This window comes from Camelus ferus, chromosome 13 (genome assembly GCF_009834535.1).
Source record: "Camelus ferus isolate YT-003-E chromosome 13, BCGSAC_Cfer_1.0, whole genome shotgun sequence".
NCBI lineage: Eukaryota > Metazoa > Chordata > Mammalia > Artiodactyla > Camelidae > Camelus > Camelus ferus.
The window spans coordinates 52,254,976-52,272,328 of NC_045708.1; the positions used below are offsets into that span (position 1 = coordinate 52,254,976).

General features: G+C 36.6%; 2 protein-coding genes across 3 annotated transcripts in view; one reads left to right on the top strand and one right to left on the bottom strand.

Moving 5' to 3' along the window:
* Window positions 1–4,239, bottom strand: part of LRRC40 (leucine rich repeat containing 40) — a 44,216-nt gene extending 39,977 nt beyond the window's left edge. For both annotated transcript variants that reach the window (XM_032494562.1, XM_006191037.3), the window contains exon 1: window positions 4,024–4,239. In XM_032494562.1, the coding sequence (XP_032350453.1) occupies window positions 4,024–4,177 (154 nt within the window). In that variant the 5' untranslated portion in view covers window positions 4,178–4,239. The remainder of the gene's footprint in view (window positions 1–4,023) is intronic.
* A 27-nt stretch (window positions 4,240–4,266) lies between these two features.
* Window positions 4,267–17,353, top strand: part of SRSF11 (serine and arginine rich splicing factor 11) — a 39,417-nt gene continuing 26,330 nt past the window's right edge. Inside the window, 2 exon segments of the mRNA XM_032494565.1 lie at window positions 4,267–4,397; window positions 14,645–14,860. Coding sequence (XP_032350456.1) covers window positions 14,667–14,860 — 194 coding nt within the window. The 5' untranslated portion in view covers window positions 4,267–4,397; window positions 14,645–14,666.

Here is a 17,353-nt window from a genome sequence, read left to right on the forward strand (position 1 = left end):
ATTCCATAAATGGAAACTAACCAAACTGCTCTCTTCAAGATAAGGAAGGATAGCCTTACACACATAATTCTCTTCCAAATAAGATGGTTTTCAAGCCAAATTAATTGGCTTATTTAATAAATTAACCACTTAACTATTTTCCTGTCAGTCAACAATGCGGTTTCCTTTAGAATTTTAGAGTATACTTTTGTTCCAAACTCTGGCATCTCTTACTCTCACTCATTTTTTGATGAATCACCGCAAAACATTCCTACACGACTGTACTGCCATGATCATGCAAGCACAAGGCAACAATCAATACTTCGTCTTCAATTCTACTTTCATTTTATCTGGTGCAATGAAAAAGAGCTGCAATATCTATGTTGAACAAACAATGATATATCCCCATGTTGTTGCTCATAAAAAGAGCTGTCACTTAAAAATTTCCAGAATATTTCTAATATTCTTCTTTGAAGTTGGTTATTATTAATTATTTTGTTTAGGTATACCTTTCTAAGTAAGTTATGGAACTGAAACTCAGAATGATGACTTTAAAACAGCCAACAATATTTGCATATTTAAGTAAATTACAGTATTCATAAGACAGACTATTAAAGAGTCATTAAAAATAATCAGATTTTTCAAGTGACCTTTAAAGATGTACAAATAGAAGCCTAAAAAGGACTCAGTACAATTCCAAATTTGTTAAAAATAAAAAACAGAAGGCAAATAAATGTACATATTCACAAACCAAAAAAAAGATTAAAAAACCTACAAAATATCAATAGTGATAACCTTGAATAGTTACTTTCAATTTTTTATGCTTTCTATAGATTCTACTTTTTCTATAGTAGACATAAAGGTTTTATAATGAGGAAAAAAATAAATAGTATTTTCACAAAAGAACTAGGACCTAGTTCCTTCACAAAGTAACTAGAAAAGAAAGCATCTAAAAACCCTCAAGAGTACACAGATTTCAGTTATAATAAAAATAAATCTGCACTGCTTATCAGTTAACAACCCCATCTGGTTAATAAAACATCTCACTGCTTTTAGAAGTGACAACATTAAGAATCCATTCCAGGAGGCAATCATTTAAGAATAAGAATCAACAGAATTTTAACTGTTTCTTGTTATATACATCAAAATTAAAGGCAAGGTTCTATTTTTCCAGTGTAGAAATAATGGACATGACTACACTTTACAAATACATTTATATGATAGTAAAATACGAAGGAGGAAAGAAAGACTTGGAGTATACAATCAGCCCTCTGTATCCTTGGGTTCTGCATCTGCGGATCCAACTGACTGCAGATCAAAAATATTTAGGGGGGAAAAATCCACAAAGTTTCTAAAAGCAAAAAAAAAAAAAAAAAAAAAAAAAGGCACTACTAGATTTTTACCCAAATGAATTGAAAACTTATGTCCATACAAAAACCTGAAAATGAACAGCAGCTTCATTCATACTGCCAAAAACTGGAAGCAACCAAGATCTCCTTCGAAAGGTAAATAGAGAAATAAAATGGTACATTCATACCATAGAATGTTATTCAGTGATAAAGCTACATACTGTTTGACTCCAATTATATGACATGTTGGAAATGGCAAAACTACAGAAAGAGTAAAAAGATGAGTGGCTGCCAGGACTTCAGGGGGAACAGGGTAAGGAATAAATAGGTAGAGCTCAGGTGATTTTTAAGGCATGGTGGATACATGTCATTACGTATTTGTCAAAACTCAGCAAACTGTGTAAGACTATAAGTGATCAGTAATGTAAAAAAATGGACTTTAATTAATAACAATGTATCAATATTGGTTGATCAGTTGTAAAAAATGTACTACATAATGCAAGATGTTAATAATAGGGAAAAATATAAGCTAGGGAGGCGGTATATGAGAACTCTGTACTATCCGTTCAATTTTCTGTAAACCTAAAACTGTTTTAAAGAGATTTTAAAGTATGCTTGTTTGCGGGAAAGACAACTTTTTCTTATTGTCATTGATGTTAAACTATGGGATTCCGAAAAGAGACGGGAGGCCTTACTGTAGACACTTAGGGGAAAATTTCAAAAAGCTTTTGTATGTTGTACTAAGAACTTTATACTGAATCTTATGGGATATGGAGAATCGTTAAATGTGAGTGACATTATAAGATCTATGTTTTGGAAAGGTAATTTTTGATAACAACATTGATTTAGAGGGTGAGATTTAAAAAAAGAAATCCAGGAAACCACTTAGGAGGCTACTGCAAGAACGCAATAGCCAATTTTTACTGTGTATTTTTTATGTACCAAGCATTTTATGTGTATTATCTCATTTAAACTTTAGTAGATCCTATTATTATTATCACGTTATAAATGAGAAAATAAAACGCAGGACGGTAAGCATCTCAAAGTTACATGAGCAAAGATATGGAGATAAGAAGCATGACTGCCATAATGGACCATGTGAATAGTTCAGAATTACAGCGGTTTGAATATCAAAGGCTGAGTGACAGATGAAATTGAAGGTTACAATTAGATTAAAAAAAAATCTTTTATCTTATGGTAACAAGGATTCCTTTTTGAGATATAAGTTATAAATACCATATAAATATCATGTGTCTCTCCCATTTACATCTTTTCTCTCCTTCGACATCATTTACTGAGTACCTAGTATGTACCAGATATTGTGTTAGGCTCTGTTTACACAATAATAACCTAAACAGCCCTAATCCACGTGATCATGGAGTTAAGAGTCAAAATTCATTTGCTCCCTGAAACTTTAATAGACTAAACCAACAGGTCCAATCATTAAGTACATTCCAGCACCCACTTAGTATCTGGGAATATTCATTTACTTATGCCTTCCACAAATGTTTAATAAGAATCTACTATGTACCAAACGCATTTTGAATGCTAGGGATATAACAATGAACAAAACAAAGTTCCCTGAGCTCATGGAACTAATATCCTAGCGGAGTGCAGAGAAAACAAATACATAAGTTCTGATAGTGATAAATGCAGTTAAAAAACAGGTTAGAGAATACAATATTCACAATGGTATTTACATAGGGTAGTTAGGAAGGGCCTATCCGAGCAGAGTCCAACAGGAAGTAAGGAGTGAAACTTAATCAGGTATCAGATAACGAGTTCCAGGCTTTGGGAAAAGTAAGTGTATATATACATTCTCACTGATTAAAAGCTTTTCCCGGTAGAGCAGAGATTTTTATCATATATTCTTTCATTCATTCAATCAGTATTTGTTTGCATGGTCAATTCTATACATGGCACAATAAAAAAGCAATCCTTAGAAGGTAATGGAAACTTTTAATCCCAGATAGTTTAAAACCTGAATATAACAAGAGGAAAACGTTACAGGAAGAATGGCATATTCTCTCTCTCTCCCCTGCTTGCCACGCCCTCCATTACACAACAGATAATTGGAAGAGCATCTGACAATTATTCATTCATGGTATCCAGATTGTTGATTTTGATCTCACTAGATTTTTCAAGATGGTCCCAAATTCATTGTATGATCTCTACCTTGACCCTCAATTTAGGAAATATGATCATTACTCCTTGTATTTAGGATTCTGTCCAGTTGCAAACAGAAAAGAGTCTTGACAGCGAACAGCGGCATTCACTCTAAATTCACAAAGGAGCAGATAAAATACAGAATTTTAGCGTGGGTAAGTGCCCAAAGAGATTAAACTAAGAGGGGGAACAGAGGGCCAAAGAAAGGCATTTGCTCTTCATTTGATAGCTAATTCAGTCACACATTATGTTGTTTATCCCATAGAATGTGGAAATCCCAGAAAGTGTCCCGTTTAAATTTTGGCCATATTCCTAGCAGAGTCCCTGCATCAAAGATTCCGGGAGCGAAAGTAGGAACCAAACCAGCTGGCCGACGCAGTGGAAGTTGTGATGAGTGCCTGAGTCTGAGCACGGCGATCCGGGCTAGCAGCCTGGGGCAAAGGGGGCCAAAGCCAGAGGAAAGGGAGGCTACCCAGGGCAAGTGCTTTCTGAAAGGACGCACAATCAGGGGCGTACCTCTGGATCTTACCTTCACTGAGGTTGCGGCCCGACAGGTTTAACTGGCCGCTCTTCCTCGCCGCCTTTAACAGTCCCTGGGGTACCGAGGCACCACAGTCTCTCCTCTCAGCTCGGAAACCCGCTCGGGGTTCCCGCTCGGTTGCTCGATTCAGCCGCCGCGACATGTTCAAACCCCGCAGACTAGAAGCAGAGCTCCGCCCGTGACGCTTAAAGGCGGCGCCGCTGGGCCGCCCCGCCCCTGCCGGGAGCGCGCGCTCCGTGCGCCGGGCCTTCGCTGTGGCGGCGCGGCTCAGATGTCGTCACCGCCAGCGCCTGGGGCAGGAGGACAGAGGAGCCCTTCCCGTTGCCGGTGCCGGCCTTGTGTCCTGGAATTACTTCGCTCAAGTAAGTGCGTTTAACGAGCGGAAGAGGGATTTTGAGTTTACTGTGTGCACTGTTACTGCGACTCCAACCTTGAATGTGCTCCCGCCGCGGCCAGGGTGCCAGGAAAGGATAACCTTTTCTGCTCCCCTCGCCTGGCCGGAACGTGGGCCTTGACTAAAACTTGAGACCTGGGCGCGGTCTGCAGCCTCTCTGGACCCCAGCCTAGGTTTGTCGCTTGTGGTACTGGCGCCCGACCTCCGTTCCGCGTAGGAAGTAAAAGCAATTTTCTGTTCTCCGGCCCTATGCTCCGACTCCTAGAATTAGTGCGCCTTGCTTGTTGTATGGAGTTTATATCCCAGCATAGGAGGTAGTGTGACATGGAAGGATTGGCAACAGAGAAGGGAAAAAAAGAAGTTTTATAATAAATGTTCTCTCTACCCGACCGTTTAGGGGAGACAAGTGGAAGCGCGAGCCTTAGAGTAGCGAAAACAGCTTGTACTTCGGAGCTGGAACGATAGAAGTTCGAATCCCAGCTTCTCTGTATCTTACAAGCCATGTAACTTTGGGCAGTTTACTTGACCATTTTTAAAGCTCACTCCTTTTTAATTAATTTAGGGATAATCATTCCTGTGTCATTTGGCTTTTTAAATAAATGCAGATGAAGTTTTAAATATTCAGCTTAAAGTAGAAGATGAAAATCTTGTTCAGTAAATCGATTATCTTGGAAAGTTAGTTTTTGTCAGAAATGTACGGCTTTAATGAGTCACTTAACAATTAATAACTCATCATCTTTAGTATTATCTTGGGTGCTAGAGTTTTCTTTTGCCTGAAAAAGTGGTTTTCTTTTAAAAAGCATACACTGGGAATTATCCTTCTAACCCTTCATCAAGCCGGCTGCGGGGGTCGTTTGGGTATTTGAAATGTAAGATGACGACCCACAGACTAATTCTTGCAGCACACGCAGTTTTGGCTGAGTCCGGGTTCTTGCCAACCGAAAAATTCGGTTTGTAACCCCACCCTAGGTCTTTTTTTCCTTAGTTCTGTAGAGACCTTTGCATTAAAAATGAACAGCAGAGGAGTACCAGTAATTACACTACCAGTCACGCAAAAAGTTGATAGTAAAGTAAGGACCATACCAGTTTTTGCAAGGTCACTAATACCACCCCCCAAGTTTGACTTGATAATAAACATTGTATTTACTTTATTGACCCCTAAGTGCCAGGCTCAGTGCTGATAATACATCTTTTACTATCTCTTAATTAGCACAGTGACCAATTTTACAGATGAAGAAATTGAGGCTAAGAAGGATTAAGAAACTTGCCGAAGGTCACAAATTTCTCTATAAGTGATATGACCTGACATTTGAACCTAGATCTCTCTAAAACCTTTCCTGATAATTATGATTTGTATAGTGGCTTTTATTTCATCATTTTCAACTTGCTCTTGTCCCTGAACCGTTTAAGAGACATTTCAGTTATGTTTTAAAAGATACTTATTTATTCGAGAAAACCCTTTTTCTCTTTTGTAGGATGTGACAGCGTACCTTTGGAGGATTAACTGCCTAAGTATAAAATTTTACAGTAGCCACTTCTCCCCCACAATAGATTCTTCTTTCGTTCAACATTTTTTTTTTTTAATTACAGGCAAGGTGTAGTTTTTTTCATCTGTGCTTCTACCTAACGTTAAATATTTCATTATTGACATTTAATTATAGCATTGTGTTGAAATATTGTTGCATTTCATATAAGAGAAGTATATCCTGTTTAATAGCAAAGTAATTCTGAAAAATCCAGGAGCCTGCACTTGTGGTAAACGTCAATAGATATAAACTGGCGTGTAAAAAATTTACAAGTATGTATCTATAGTACACTGTGTATTGTACCTGTGTAGCAAGTGCAGATGGAGCAAGTGAGGGTGAGAATTATTACCTCATGCAATCGGGAAAATTATGTGTTTTATCTCAAATTGATGGAAACTGAAAGCTTATCAGCTTGAATTGAGCTTTATGAGAAACTGTAGTTGTGTATAGTTATATTCATGGGAATTAGCATTGTATATCAATTGTATAACTTTCAAAAGAATGCATTACAAACAAAAAACCCAACTGTTTTTTCAACATGAGCATTTCAGGTAAAGTATTTGCTTTTTTTAAAAAACTGAACTATTACAATAGTATAAAATGGGTATCTCCTGTGTAGGGATTGGCGCTTACTGCATAGCTACCTTTTGTAACAGAATTTGTCTAGCTACAACTTATCATATTCATCTATTAGAGTATATGGAAGTTTTCACTCTTCTAGCTTTGCTTAATGAAGACAGAAAGTGAAGAAACCAAAAGTATACTGAGCCTAAGAATTACATTGACCAAAGAATGCTGTTGTATTTCAGAATGGAAAGAAAGAGTGGCTTAGCACTACCATTAAAATTTAGTAAGGTCTTCAAACATGGCTGTGTTATTCTTATGGACATTGCTACATGTTAGATATTTTCAAGTCAAAAGGTACAATTGATAAGATGAATTTATTCAGACAAATCAAGAAATTGTAAGGGAAGAAGGCATTTGTGCTGATTTTTCAAGCACTTTTTAATGTTATCAAGAGCCAGGTGAATTTGATGGCAGACATTTCTAGGAAGTTTTCTTTTTCTGTAAAATAACAGATTTAGATTTAGCCTATACTGAATCAGTATAATGTTTATCTTTCAGAATATTGCCCTATCCATGAGATGGGCTATTTTATGCTAAAGTTACCTATTGAGAGAACATTTTGCTTTTTAACACTGTCATTGACTGGAATTGTTAGACCTAACATATATTGCTTATCAAATATTTTTTGAGTTGAATTTTTTACATTCTTATATACTTACTACTCAAGTTTTCTTTCTGTTTGTCCTTGGTCTATCAATAAGTTGCTTTGAATTATCAAAATTGAGGGCAAGATTATATCGGATATGGTCTTTTCATGTTTTAAATATTCATCTGTAAAGGTTTTTGTTACATATCTTTAGTTTCCTTTAAAAATTTCATTTTGCACGTGTATTTTCCACTTAGGCATATAACTGCCAACTTTTAAAAGTATTCAGTAGAAGACATCTATACCATTTCCTGGAAGACAGAACATATTTTGCATATTTATACATAGTTTCGAATGCAGCTTTGAATTGTATTTTGTTGTTGGGTTTGTATGTGGTAATTTCTTCTGGAGACAGTGCATTTTATTTTAGATTATTCATTTGTATATCCTTTGTATGTTCCCTGTGCTTCTGTTTCTTACTTTTGAGTCAGGAAGCAGTGAGCTTGCTCTAGGAGGTTTAATATTTGATATAAATTGTTAGTCTTCTATTTTTACTTTCAGTGCAAAAGAATTATGGTCCACTAGCTTTAGGAATATATCATTTTCATTTCCCTCTTACAAAAAGGAACAAAATGAACATGAAAATCTGAAATCTGTCATCATGCTTCCTTTGCAGCAGCAGCTTAAAGAAGGGGCATCTAATAAAAGTATTTTTCACATGTTTCTTACCACTTAACAGTTTACAAAGTATTTTCACATTTGACAATAATGCTCTAAGGTTAGACAGAAGTATTATTCATTCATTGAAAAGAAGAGGAAGTTGAATACAGACTTTCTTGTAATGATACGTATCATTTATTGAATACCTGTGTGCTGGGCACTGTGCAAGGTACTTCATATCCTTAATACTTCTAATCTTAAAAACTTTATATGATATAAGAATCACGTATCACATAAGGAAATTGGGGCTCACATTGGCTAATTATAGCCAGCACCTATTATAGTGGTTGAGAACATGCACAGGGGAGTGGGATGAAGAATCTCTACTTTTTACACTCATATAATTTGAATATTTAACATTTTACATTTATCATTTTATAACCTTTTAAAAAATATGCCACAAAAAAACCCTATCATTAAATTGTGGGGATCTTAAGTAAGAAACTCTTCTCACTATGTAAATCGATACTTCTGATTCATATCTTTTATTTGAATGGTGAAGTAGGAATACCCCAAGGTGTTAGCCTAAAATAGAGTGATGGTATAAAATGGAACCCAGTTGAGCTAACTATTCACTTTATTGAAAAGTGAAAGATTTTTAATTTGTAGAGTAGGGATGATAATAGTAATTGATATTTATGTTTTCTAAGCATTTGTATTAGTATTCTCACTTCATCCTAAAAATAGCCCAGTGAGGTGGGCATTATTTTATACCCATTTTTCAGATAAGAGAATTGAAGTACAAAGTAATGAGCCACAGTAAGATCGCAAATACCTTAATTGGTGGTAGAGCCACTTCAGTTAGACTGTAGGCCTGCATTCTCAATCACTGTGGCACCTTTAAGTGCTGGGAAGATTAAAGGACATTTTAAAAGCATTCATTTAATGTAGCTCTTCTAATTACTGAGCTGAGTACACTTTCAGTTTTACCAGTTTTATAAGACTCTTTAGAAATAACTTTCCTTCATGAAGATAGTTAATTTTATAGCGTAAGGGGAAAAAAAAGAACTCAAATGGTACAAATGTCTAATTCCTTGATTAGGGAACATTCTTTAATATTAAAATGCTTGAAACTATTTATTTAAAGATACATATAATTACCACATTTTTTTTAAGGTTATGAAGCAGTCCCTCAAATGGTCTTTTCTCAGTTGAGGCTCCAAAAGAAACCTACGTAACATAGAGGATAGTAGTGAGTACTTAGTACCTGGACCTTCCCCCTCCAGATATTTCTGTTGACCCCATTCAGTCCAAAAGCCAAACAAATCTGTGACAAATAAATTGACTGATTTTCCAAGTCATACATATGGACCATGGCTGAGTGTACTGTGCACACAGATATGGGCAACAATATCTTAATGCTCAATCTACTTTTCCCTGTATGTTAATCATAAAAACAAATTTTTGAAAAATGGGCATGTATGGATTTTTCCCTACAATTTCAAGGTATTCACAGACCCTATGCCATCAATTTTAAAAAAATATAGAATCTCTGCTATTGATAGACAATATTAGTTAACAAAACAAGTGTTTGAAAATAAAATTAAGTAGACTTTTTTTCTGTCCTGCATTGTGTCCTTCCATCTATCTGTCCATCAATCCCTTAATGGTAACTCATCTGTTAGTCTCTCGCCTTCATTTAGATGGAGCAGCAGAAAGGGGAGAAACACAGAGATTAATACATTGCCTTCCCTGTCTTCAAAAAGTTTATTTGCTAGAGGGAAAGAGCTGCTTAACAATTGACTTGATAAAAGACCTGTTGCTTGTACAGATTTGCAAAATTATGTCTATTTGGAGGACTCTAGCGTCTTTTCCATAGCTTGAACAAAGGTGGCTAACAGTAAAAGGTAACTTAACTTATCCAACTGGGAGCATGTTGTCCAGTGAGTTATTATACATACCTGTGTCTATTGTATCTTTTAATTGAAGAACTTCCATCTAAATACATGAGATCTTTTTCTTTTCCTTAGAAATACCTTTATTGCAGTTGTTCTTTTTTCCAGTTTTATTGAAAGATAATTGACATACAGCACTATATAAATTTAAGTGTACACCATAACAATTACACTTAAATGCGTCTTGAAATAATTACCACAGGATTAGTTTATGTCCATCATCTCATAGATAGACAATAAGAAGAAAAAAAGCTTTGTGGTAAGAGCACTTAGGATTTACTCTCAACAACTTTCATGTATATCATACAGCACTGTTTAGTTATATCATACATTACATCCCTATTACTTAGTTATCTTATAATTGGAAGTTTGTACCTTTTGGCCTTCATTTCTCCTAGTCCCACCACCACCTCTGATAACCACAAATCTGTTCTTGTTTTCTATGAGTTTGGGGGTTTTTTGGTTTGTTTTTTAGAGTCCACATTTCAGTGAGATTATACAGTATTTGTCTTGCTCTATCTGACCTATTTCACTTAGCATAATGCCCTCAAGGTCCTATGTTGTCACAAATGGCAGGGTTTTCTCATTTTTTATGGCTGAGTAATATTCCGTTTTATATGTATGTATACCACAACTTCTTTATCTATTCATCTGTCAGTGAACACTCAGGTTGTTTCCATGTCTTGGCTATTGTGTATAATGCTGCTTTGAACATGGGGATACAGATACCTCTTTGACGTAGTGTTTCCATTTCCATTGTGACTGCACAAATTTACATTCCCACCAGGAATGCACAAGGGTTCCCTTTTCTCCACATCCTCAGTATGTATCTCTTTGCCTTTTTGATGCTAGTCATTCTAACAGGTGTGAGGTGTTTTGAAGTTCCCTGTATATTTTAGATAGTAACCCCTAACCAGATACATAGTTTATAAATATTTTCTCCCATTCCATAGGTTATCTTTTCACTTTATTGATCATGTTCTTTGCCATACAGAAGCTTTTTCGTTAGATGTAGTCCCACTTGCTTATTTTTAATTTTGTTTCTTATACTTTAGACACCCAAAAATCATTGCCAAGTCCTACGTCAAGGAGCTTTTATCCTGTATTTTCTTTTAGGAGTTTTATCATTTCAGGTGTTACATTTTAAGGCTTTAGTCCATTTCAAGTTAGTTTTTGTGAGTAGTGTAAGACAGAGGTTTAGCTTCATTCTTTTATACATGAGATCTTTTAGAACCTTGAGACTGGAAAGAACTAAACCTTGTTCATTATGACTGAGAGGATTGGTATTGTTCTTCAGGATTTGCATAAAGTGTAATTTTCTAATATTCTTTGACAGACTTTCCTTCCAATATCAAGCACCACTTTAAATTTTTCTTAGCAGTGTGGTGGTAGTTACAGTTCCTCACCCATGGGCCCTACTATGGGGAATTTGTTATTTTCCATATTTCAAAAGTCTATCAGAAGTCATGCACTGTAATTTGCATGTATAGGCCAAATATGACTTAACAGGCCAGAGTATGACTACAAAGGCCAAAATGACAGCTTATTTTATGCTTTACATTAGAAATAGCATTGACCATTATTAGTAAGACTGGTAGTATTCATTAGTCAAATATAACTGAAAGCCTTCTCAAACCCACTCCCCAAAATGAACTGTGGCTCTTCCCTGGGCATGCTTCTTTCCCTTCACTTTCCACATGACACTGACAGGATCTTCTTAGAAGTCTCTCTCTGATATATTAACTGGGAAGTGTTTAATCTACAAAGAATGGTCTTCCTACTTTCCTTGAAAGCTTCAAAGTTACTCTTACTCCCAGGACCTTTCTGATTGACTATTTACTTTGCTTAGATTGCTCTTCCCCTAGAAATTCAAATGGCTTGCTTCCTCCTTTTAATAAGGTCTCAGCTCAGATAACACTTCCCTTGTCTCCTGTACCTATCTATTTTCACATCTTTGTTTCTGTTTGTTGAGTTTGCCATATTGGACCTGGAATTTCATGAGATCAAGAACATTGCCTGTCTTTTTTTTTTTTCTGCTATATTTTAGTGGCTAGGAAAATCCTGAAACATACTGGGTGCAGAATATTTGAAGGAATTTGTGAGTTTTTTTCTTAAAAAAAAATTCTCATGATACTGGGGTTAAAGTAAATAAGATAGGCGTAATACTTGTCTCCAGGTCCTGTACTTTTTATAGTCTTAATTGGGAGCCTAAATGAATCTAAAGTGATTTAAGACTAGTGTAGATTGGATATATTTGTTAATTTGTTTTGATATATTTGTCACTTGACTTTAGCTATTTCATTTTTATGGGAAACAGACAATAATCATGCAAGGTAGTTACTTATTTAATCTATTTACTAGACCTAAAAGGATCTTCAAAATTATGATTCAGCTCCGCACTCAGCTTCTGAGTGAAATAGATTCTTAGAAATGAAGTGAAATTTCCTCAGATCACACTTAATGACAGGGTAGTATTTTAAGACAGTCTTCTGGCTCTAAGTCACATTGTTTTGTTTGTTTGTGTGTTTTTATTTTTGTTTTTTAGCTGCTAATGATTTGAAAAGAAAATACTCAGAAATCCTCCTTATTAGAATAAGATTCTTTTTTGCCACTCCGTTTCTCCATATGGGATCATCATCTACTTGAATTTCAGTAAGTTGTATATAACCTGGCTTCTGATGATTTAAAAGATTTATCTTGGAACTATGTTTTTCTTTGGTTTGGATTTATAGTTTTAATTATGTAATATGTCAAACATACAGAAAAGTGTGGAATAAAAAAATTTTTGTGCATCTAGCACAGAAAATAAAAAGGTGTTAACTATTTTTTAATGACAGGCATGAATCCTGCCCATGTATTATTTGCCCTTTTACCATAGAACTTTGAAACATGCTTAGCACATAGTAGGCACTTCTAGTAAGTGTTCACCTTGTCAAGTGACAAAACTAAAACAATTTAGTAAGGAGTTTGAAGCTGTTTATTCAAGGGAAAACAATACATGAATTGGGAGAGTAAAGCACCTGACAAGCAATGGAGCACTCTTCCCAAGGGATTTTGGGCATGAGGGAGTTTTATAGAGTGATAGAAGAGGCATTGGTCAGGAAGTAAAGAATTTCCTAATCAGCCTAGCGGGTCCTATTTTCTAGAACAAGGTAAACTTGCTTAAGCTGAGTTGGGAGATTGCAATTTGTGTATGTTAGGTTTCCTTAACAGGTGTTTCCTGTAAATGCAGGCTGATTTGTGTTTAGATTTGTTATGTGGGCTGGGTCACTCTGGTGGCCTCCATTTGTCAGTTACATGTGTCTGATTCAAAATAAGAAAATAAATTATCTGATGTGTTTTATATTCACAGTTACAGATTTATGAATGACATGCAGTTAGTTTTAGTTTGTAATTTTGCTAGGCTTACAGTCATCCAACCCATTTGTCTGTATAAGAACTAGCAGAAATGACTTAACTAGTAAGTAAACCTAGCCAATTGGATCTACATCCAAATCTCAGTAACTTCGGTTTCTATTCTTTCACAAATTACGCCCTCTGTTGCATTATTCCATAGAGGTATTTATTACTCAAAATATTCTACAAGGCCTCAGGTTTTGGCATCCAGAAATATTCAGGGTCAAGTAAATTATTTAATAATTGCCTTAGAATAAATGACACTGTCATTAAGACACATTGTGCATGTTTTCAGCACGTTTATTGAGCAATGACTATGTGACAGACATAGTGCTAGGTCTTAAACTGACCCAGAAAACTCACAGCTTTGTAAGAGATACATGCCAAAGTAACAAATATATGTACCTCTTGTTGAGCAGAAAGGAGGAAGCCCTCACTGCAGAAGTTGTGGCAGTGAGGCAAGGAAAAGGCCCTGTGGAGGATAGCAGTTAGATAAAATGAGGGAGGTCATTAATAACTTGTGTAACGGCACGGTGAAATGAAAGATTATCAGGTTTAGGGAACTGCAAGTCATCGGATAACACTGGATGAAAGTGGGAGAATATTTCACATGAGGTTGAAAAATTAGGCAAGGATCTTTAATTAAAAGCTTCAAAATTATTTTATGCAAAAATGTGCATGTAAATCAAGTTTTTCTGTAGAAATTTTAGATCATATACTTGAATATATTTTTAGGTGTAAAATGTTCTTTAAAGAGTAAACTTGTGAAATTAGCTTATAAAGCACTAGTAAGTATGAAGATTTTATTGACAAAGCAAATTGGTTACAAATTTAATGTTATCAAGATGTGTGTAAAGATTAAGAAAATTTTATAGTGGTGGGGAGGAAAATCTTGACAGCTAGGGGTGTAAATTTCATCAGCAGCTGGACAAATCTGTAGAAGATACTTATAAAGAAATATCGTGGGCATTTTTAATAAGAATAGTTGCCAAAGTGTGCAGTTTTTTGCCGAGGAGTAAAGACTTGCGTTAAAGAAAAAAAAGTTAACGACTTCCACTCTTCGCATTAAAAAACAAAATAAAGCAAAAAATACGAGCGGAAAGGGACGGGGATGACGCCTTCCCGGGACCGCGGTCCTTCTCGCGTTTCTCTCGCTGCGGGTCTCGTTGCGAGCGTGGCTTGCTGGGCGGGGCCGCCGGTGACGCGCCCGCGCGCCGCAAGGCATTGTGGGGAGCTTGGGCCGCGAGTGCGGTGGTTGGAGGCGAGGTGGGGGCGGCCGTTTGTTTTCTCGTGGTCTCGAACTCGCGCGCTGTCTTCCTTCCCCCCGGCGAGCGGCGGGGCGGAGAAACGGCGGCGACGGCAGCAGCGGCTGCAGCTTCGGACACCGTCCTGTTCCTTTCCGGCGAACCGGTTCCTCTTCCCCCTCCCTCTCACTGTTTGTTGTGTGTTTGATGTGTTAAAGCAGGAGCGAGAACGCGAGCAGCGCCATGAGCAACACTACCGTCGTCCCCAGCACTGCAGGCCCGGGCCCCAGCGGCGGGCCCGGCGGCGGAGGCGGCGGCGGCGGTGGCACCGAGGTGATCCAGGTGACTAATGTCTCCCCGAGCGCTAGCTCCGAGCAAATGCGGACCCTCTTCGGTTTCCTAGGCAAGATCGACGAACTGCGCCTCTTCCCGCCTGAGTGAGTATCGTCCACCATCACCATTTTTGCTAACTCCTCCCCAGCGTGGGCCTAACCACACCGTTTCCTAGGCCGTTGTCCGTGCTACCCTGCGTTAGGTTGCTTTAGTGAAGGCTGGCGGTTTAAGTCTGGGTAGGCGGCCTACTAATAATGCAAAGGGGCAGGGGCAGCGTTTGGGGGATAAGGAGACAGTGACTGCTCATCTTGGGATTTTTTTTCCCTTAAAGTGCGCCAGCGTGGTCGTTCTATGGGCTCTTAAAGCAATACAGACTACCCACTGTATGTATTTTTTGGAAAGGTTCATCTCCTTTTTAAAAAATGAAGTGTTTCTTTGAGTTCTTCGAAGATTATTCATTTCTGTGTTAACTTTATGTGGAACTTTGTGGGCTGCTGTTCGCTTATTGATAAATATTGTTCAGTGATCCTGGCCCGGTGAACATAATTCAGAGTTAATACTCTTTGACAGACAATTCAGTGAGCTTTAGTAGTTTTTATAATGACAAAATGAGTTACAGCTGAAACCTAGGGTTTTCCTTTGTTTAAATAATGTACACATTTGTGAGATTTCAGAATTGCTCCTCCGAGGGAATTTTATAGTGTTAAATTTTAAAATTTAGAGTATATGTCTTTTTGTTTTTATCCTATTGTCTCATTTCTTTTTTTAATCACAGAAGTATTAAATGAGTGTAACAATCGTGAAGAGAAAATTTATAGAAGCTGTGACAAGATGTGATATATGTTAGAACAAAAATTTGAAACGATAAAACAGTTGTGTGCTCTCTGGAGAGAGTGAAAATTCAAATTTTATTGTCAGTGGATATTCAGTATCCGCTGAATTATGAGACTTTTATGATGTCACTTAAGTACTAAACAGGAAATTGGAATCCTCAAGGAATCCAGTGTTGTAGATGTAATAAATCATTAATCTCTGTACACTTCTCTCAAATAATTAATAGAAATTGATCATAACTGTGTTATTTGTTAAGTGTTACCATATTTTATCAGTTTCTACTTTAAAAGAATTTCAAATGATTGTTAGTGTTTTCAAATGTTGTATTGTCTTTAATTTTGGTGGTAATATGCACGTGGAGAGGGGTTTCAGAGTTATTAATTTACATGAAGTGTAGAATTCTGGGACCAAACATGCTTTTGTTACAGTTATTTTGAACAGAAATTTACTTTGAGAATGAAGGACAAATAGCCTTCATAATAGGAACACACAGAAATGGCTTTTGGCTGTTATTTTCTCTCAACATACCATTTGTTAAACTGTTAGTAAAATTAATAAACAGTGAAATGGCAGAAAACAAAAATGACACATCTGATTATTATTGTTTACTTAATTGTAATCCTGTTACAGTATTTGAGATATTAGACTTACTTAAGAAAAAAAATTTCCAATCCTACAAGTCGTTAAGAATATAGTTGCTGACTTTAAAATGTTTTATTTTGAAAATGTTCTCTTTATGCTTTTATAAATAGATGACAAAGAAAGGTGTAGGTAATTTACTGGTTATTCTTTTACATTAATGTATGGTCCATGCTTTAGAGGGAGTCGTGAACCAGAGTCTGGCATTTTGCTCTGTAGGGAAAGGAGTGGTTCCATCAATAACCAGGATCGCTGTATGCACCAGGCAGTGTGATCTGGGTGCTGTGCATTAAGAGGATTCCTTTCCCTATATTGGGAGGAAGAGATAAATATTGACACATTTTTGTTCTTTGATTCCTTCATATATGCTCCCACGTAAAGATCATTTTCTCTTCTGAAAACGTACAAAGTTACAAGATAGTGAATGTTGCATTACCTCAGTGACTTTTCCAGTTTGAATAGTATGAGTGTAGATGCTTACTTTTCATTTAATGTTGGCTTTTGGTTTTGTTTTGTTTTTACTAATTTAAGTCTCAATAGCTTATCTGACCTGCACAATTTGGAAATACTATGTGACAGTTTATTTAAGGTGGCTACAGTTTTCAATGGTAGCTTGCTGGGGCCAATGTACTGTAGAGTCCTAATAGTCTAAAGGGGTTGGTTCATCATTCCAAAATTTTTTCCAAAAATTTACTCTTATAGAGTAAGATTGAATAGCTCGGATTATGTAAAATTCTACTGATTGTAAGCACATTTACTATTTGAGTTTTTTACGGGTGCGTGGGTATGTTTTTCCCAAAAGTCATTCATATCCACCTGGAACTCTTATCCCTAGATATGCCCCTGGCGTGCTTGCTTCCTTTTGTTACTCCAATGTCACCTAATCACCCTATACAAAAATACAACACCCCTGCTCCCTGCCTTCTCTGTTCAACTTAACTGCTTTTCCTCTGTCACCAACTGACAAGTTTAACTTCCTCTTCTAGAATATGAATTCGCTTGGGGTTATCGCCATCACCTGAGGTGCATTTTTAAAGTACCTTATATGACTAAGCACCAGACCACACCAACTGAAACTCTAATGTCAGTTCTAAATACCTGTTTCAGGGGAGAAATTCCTGGAA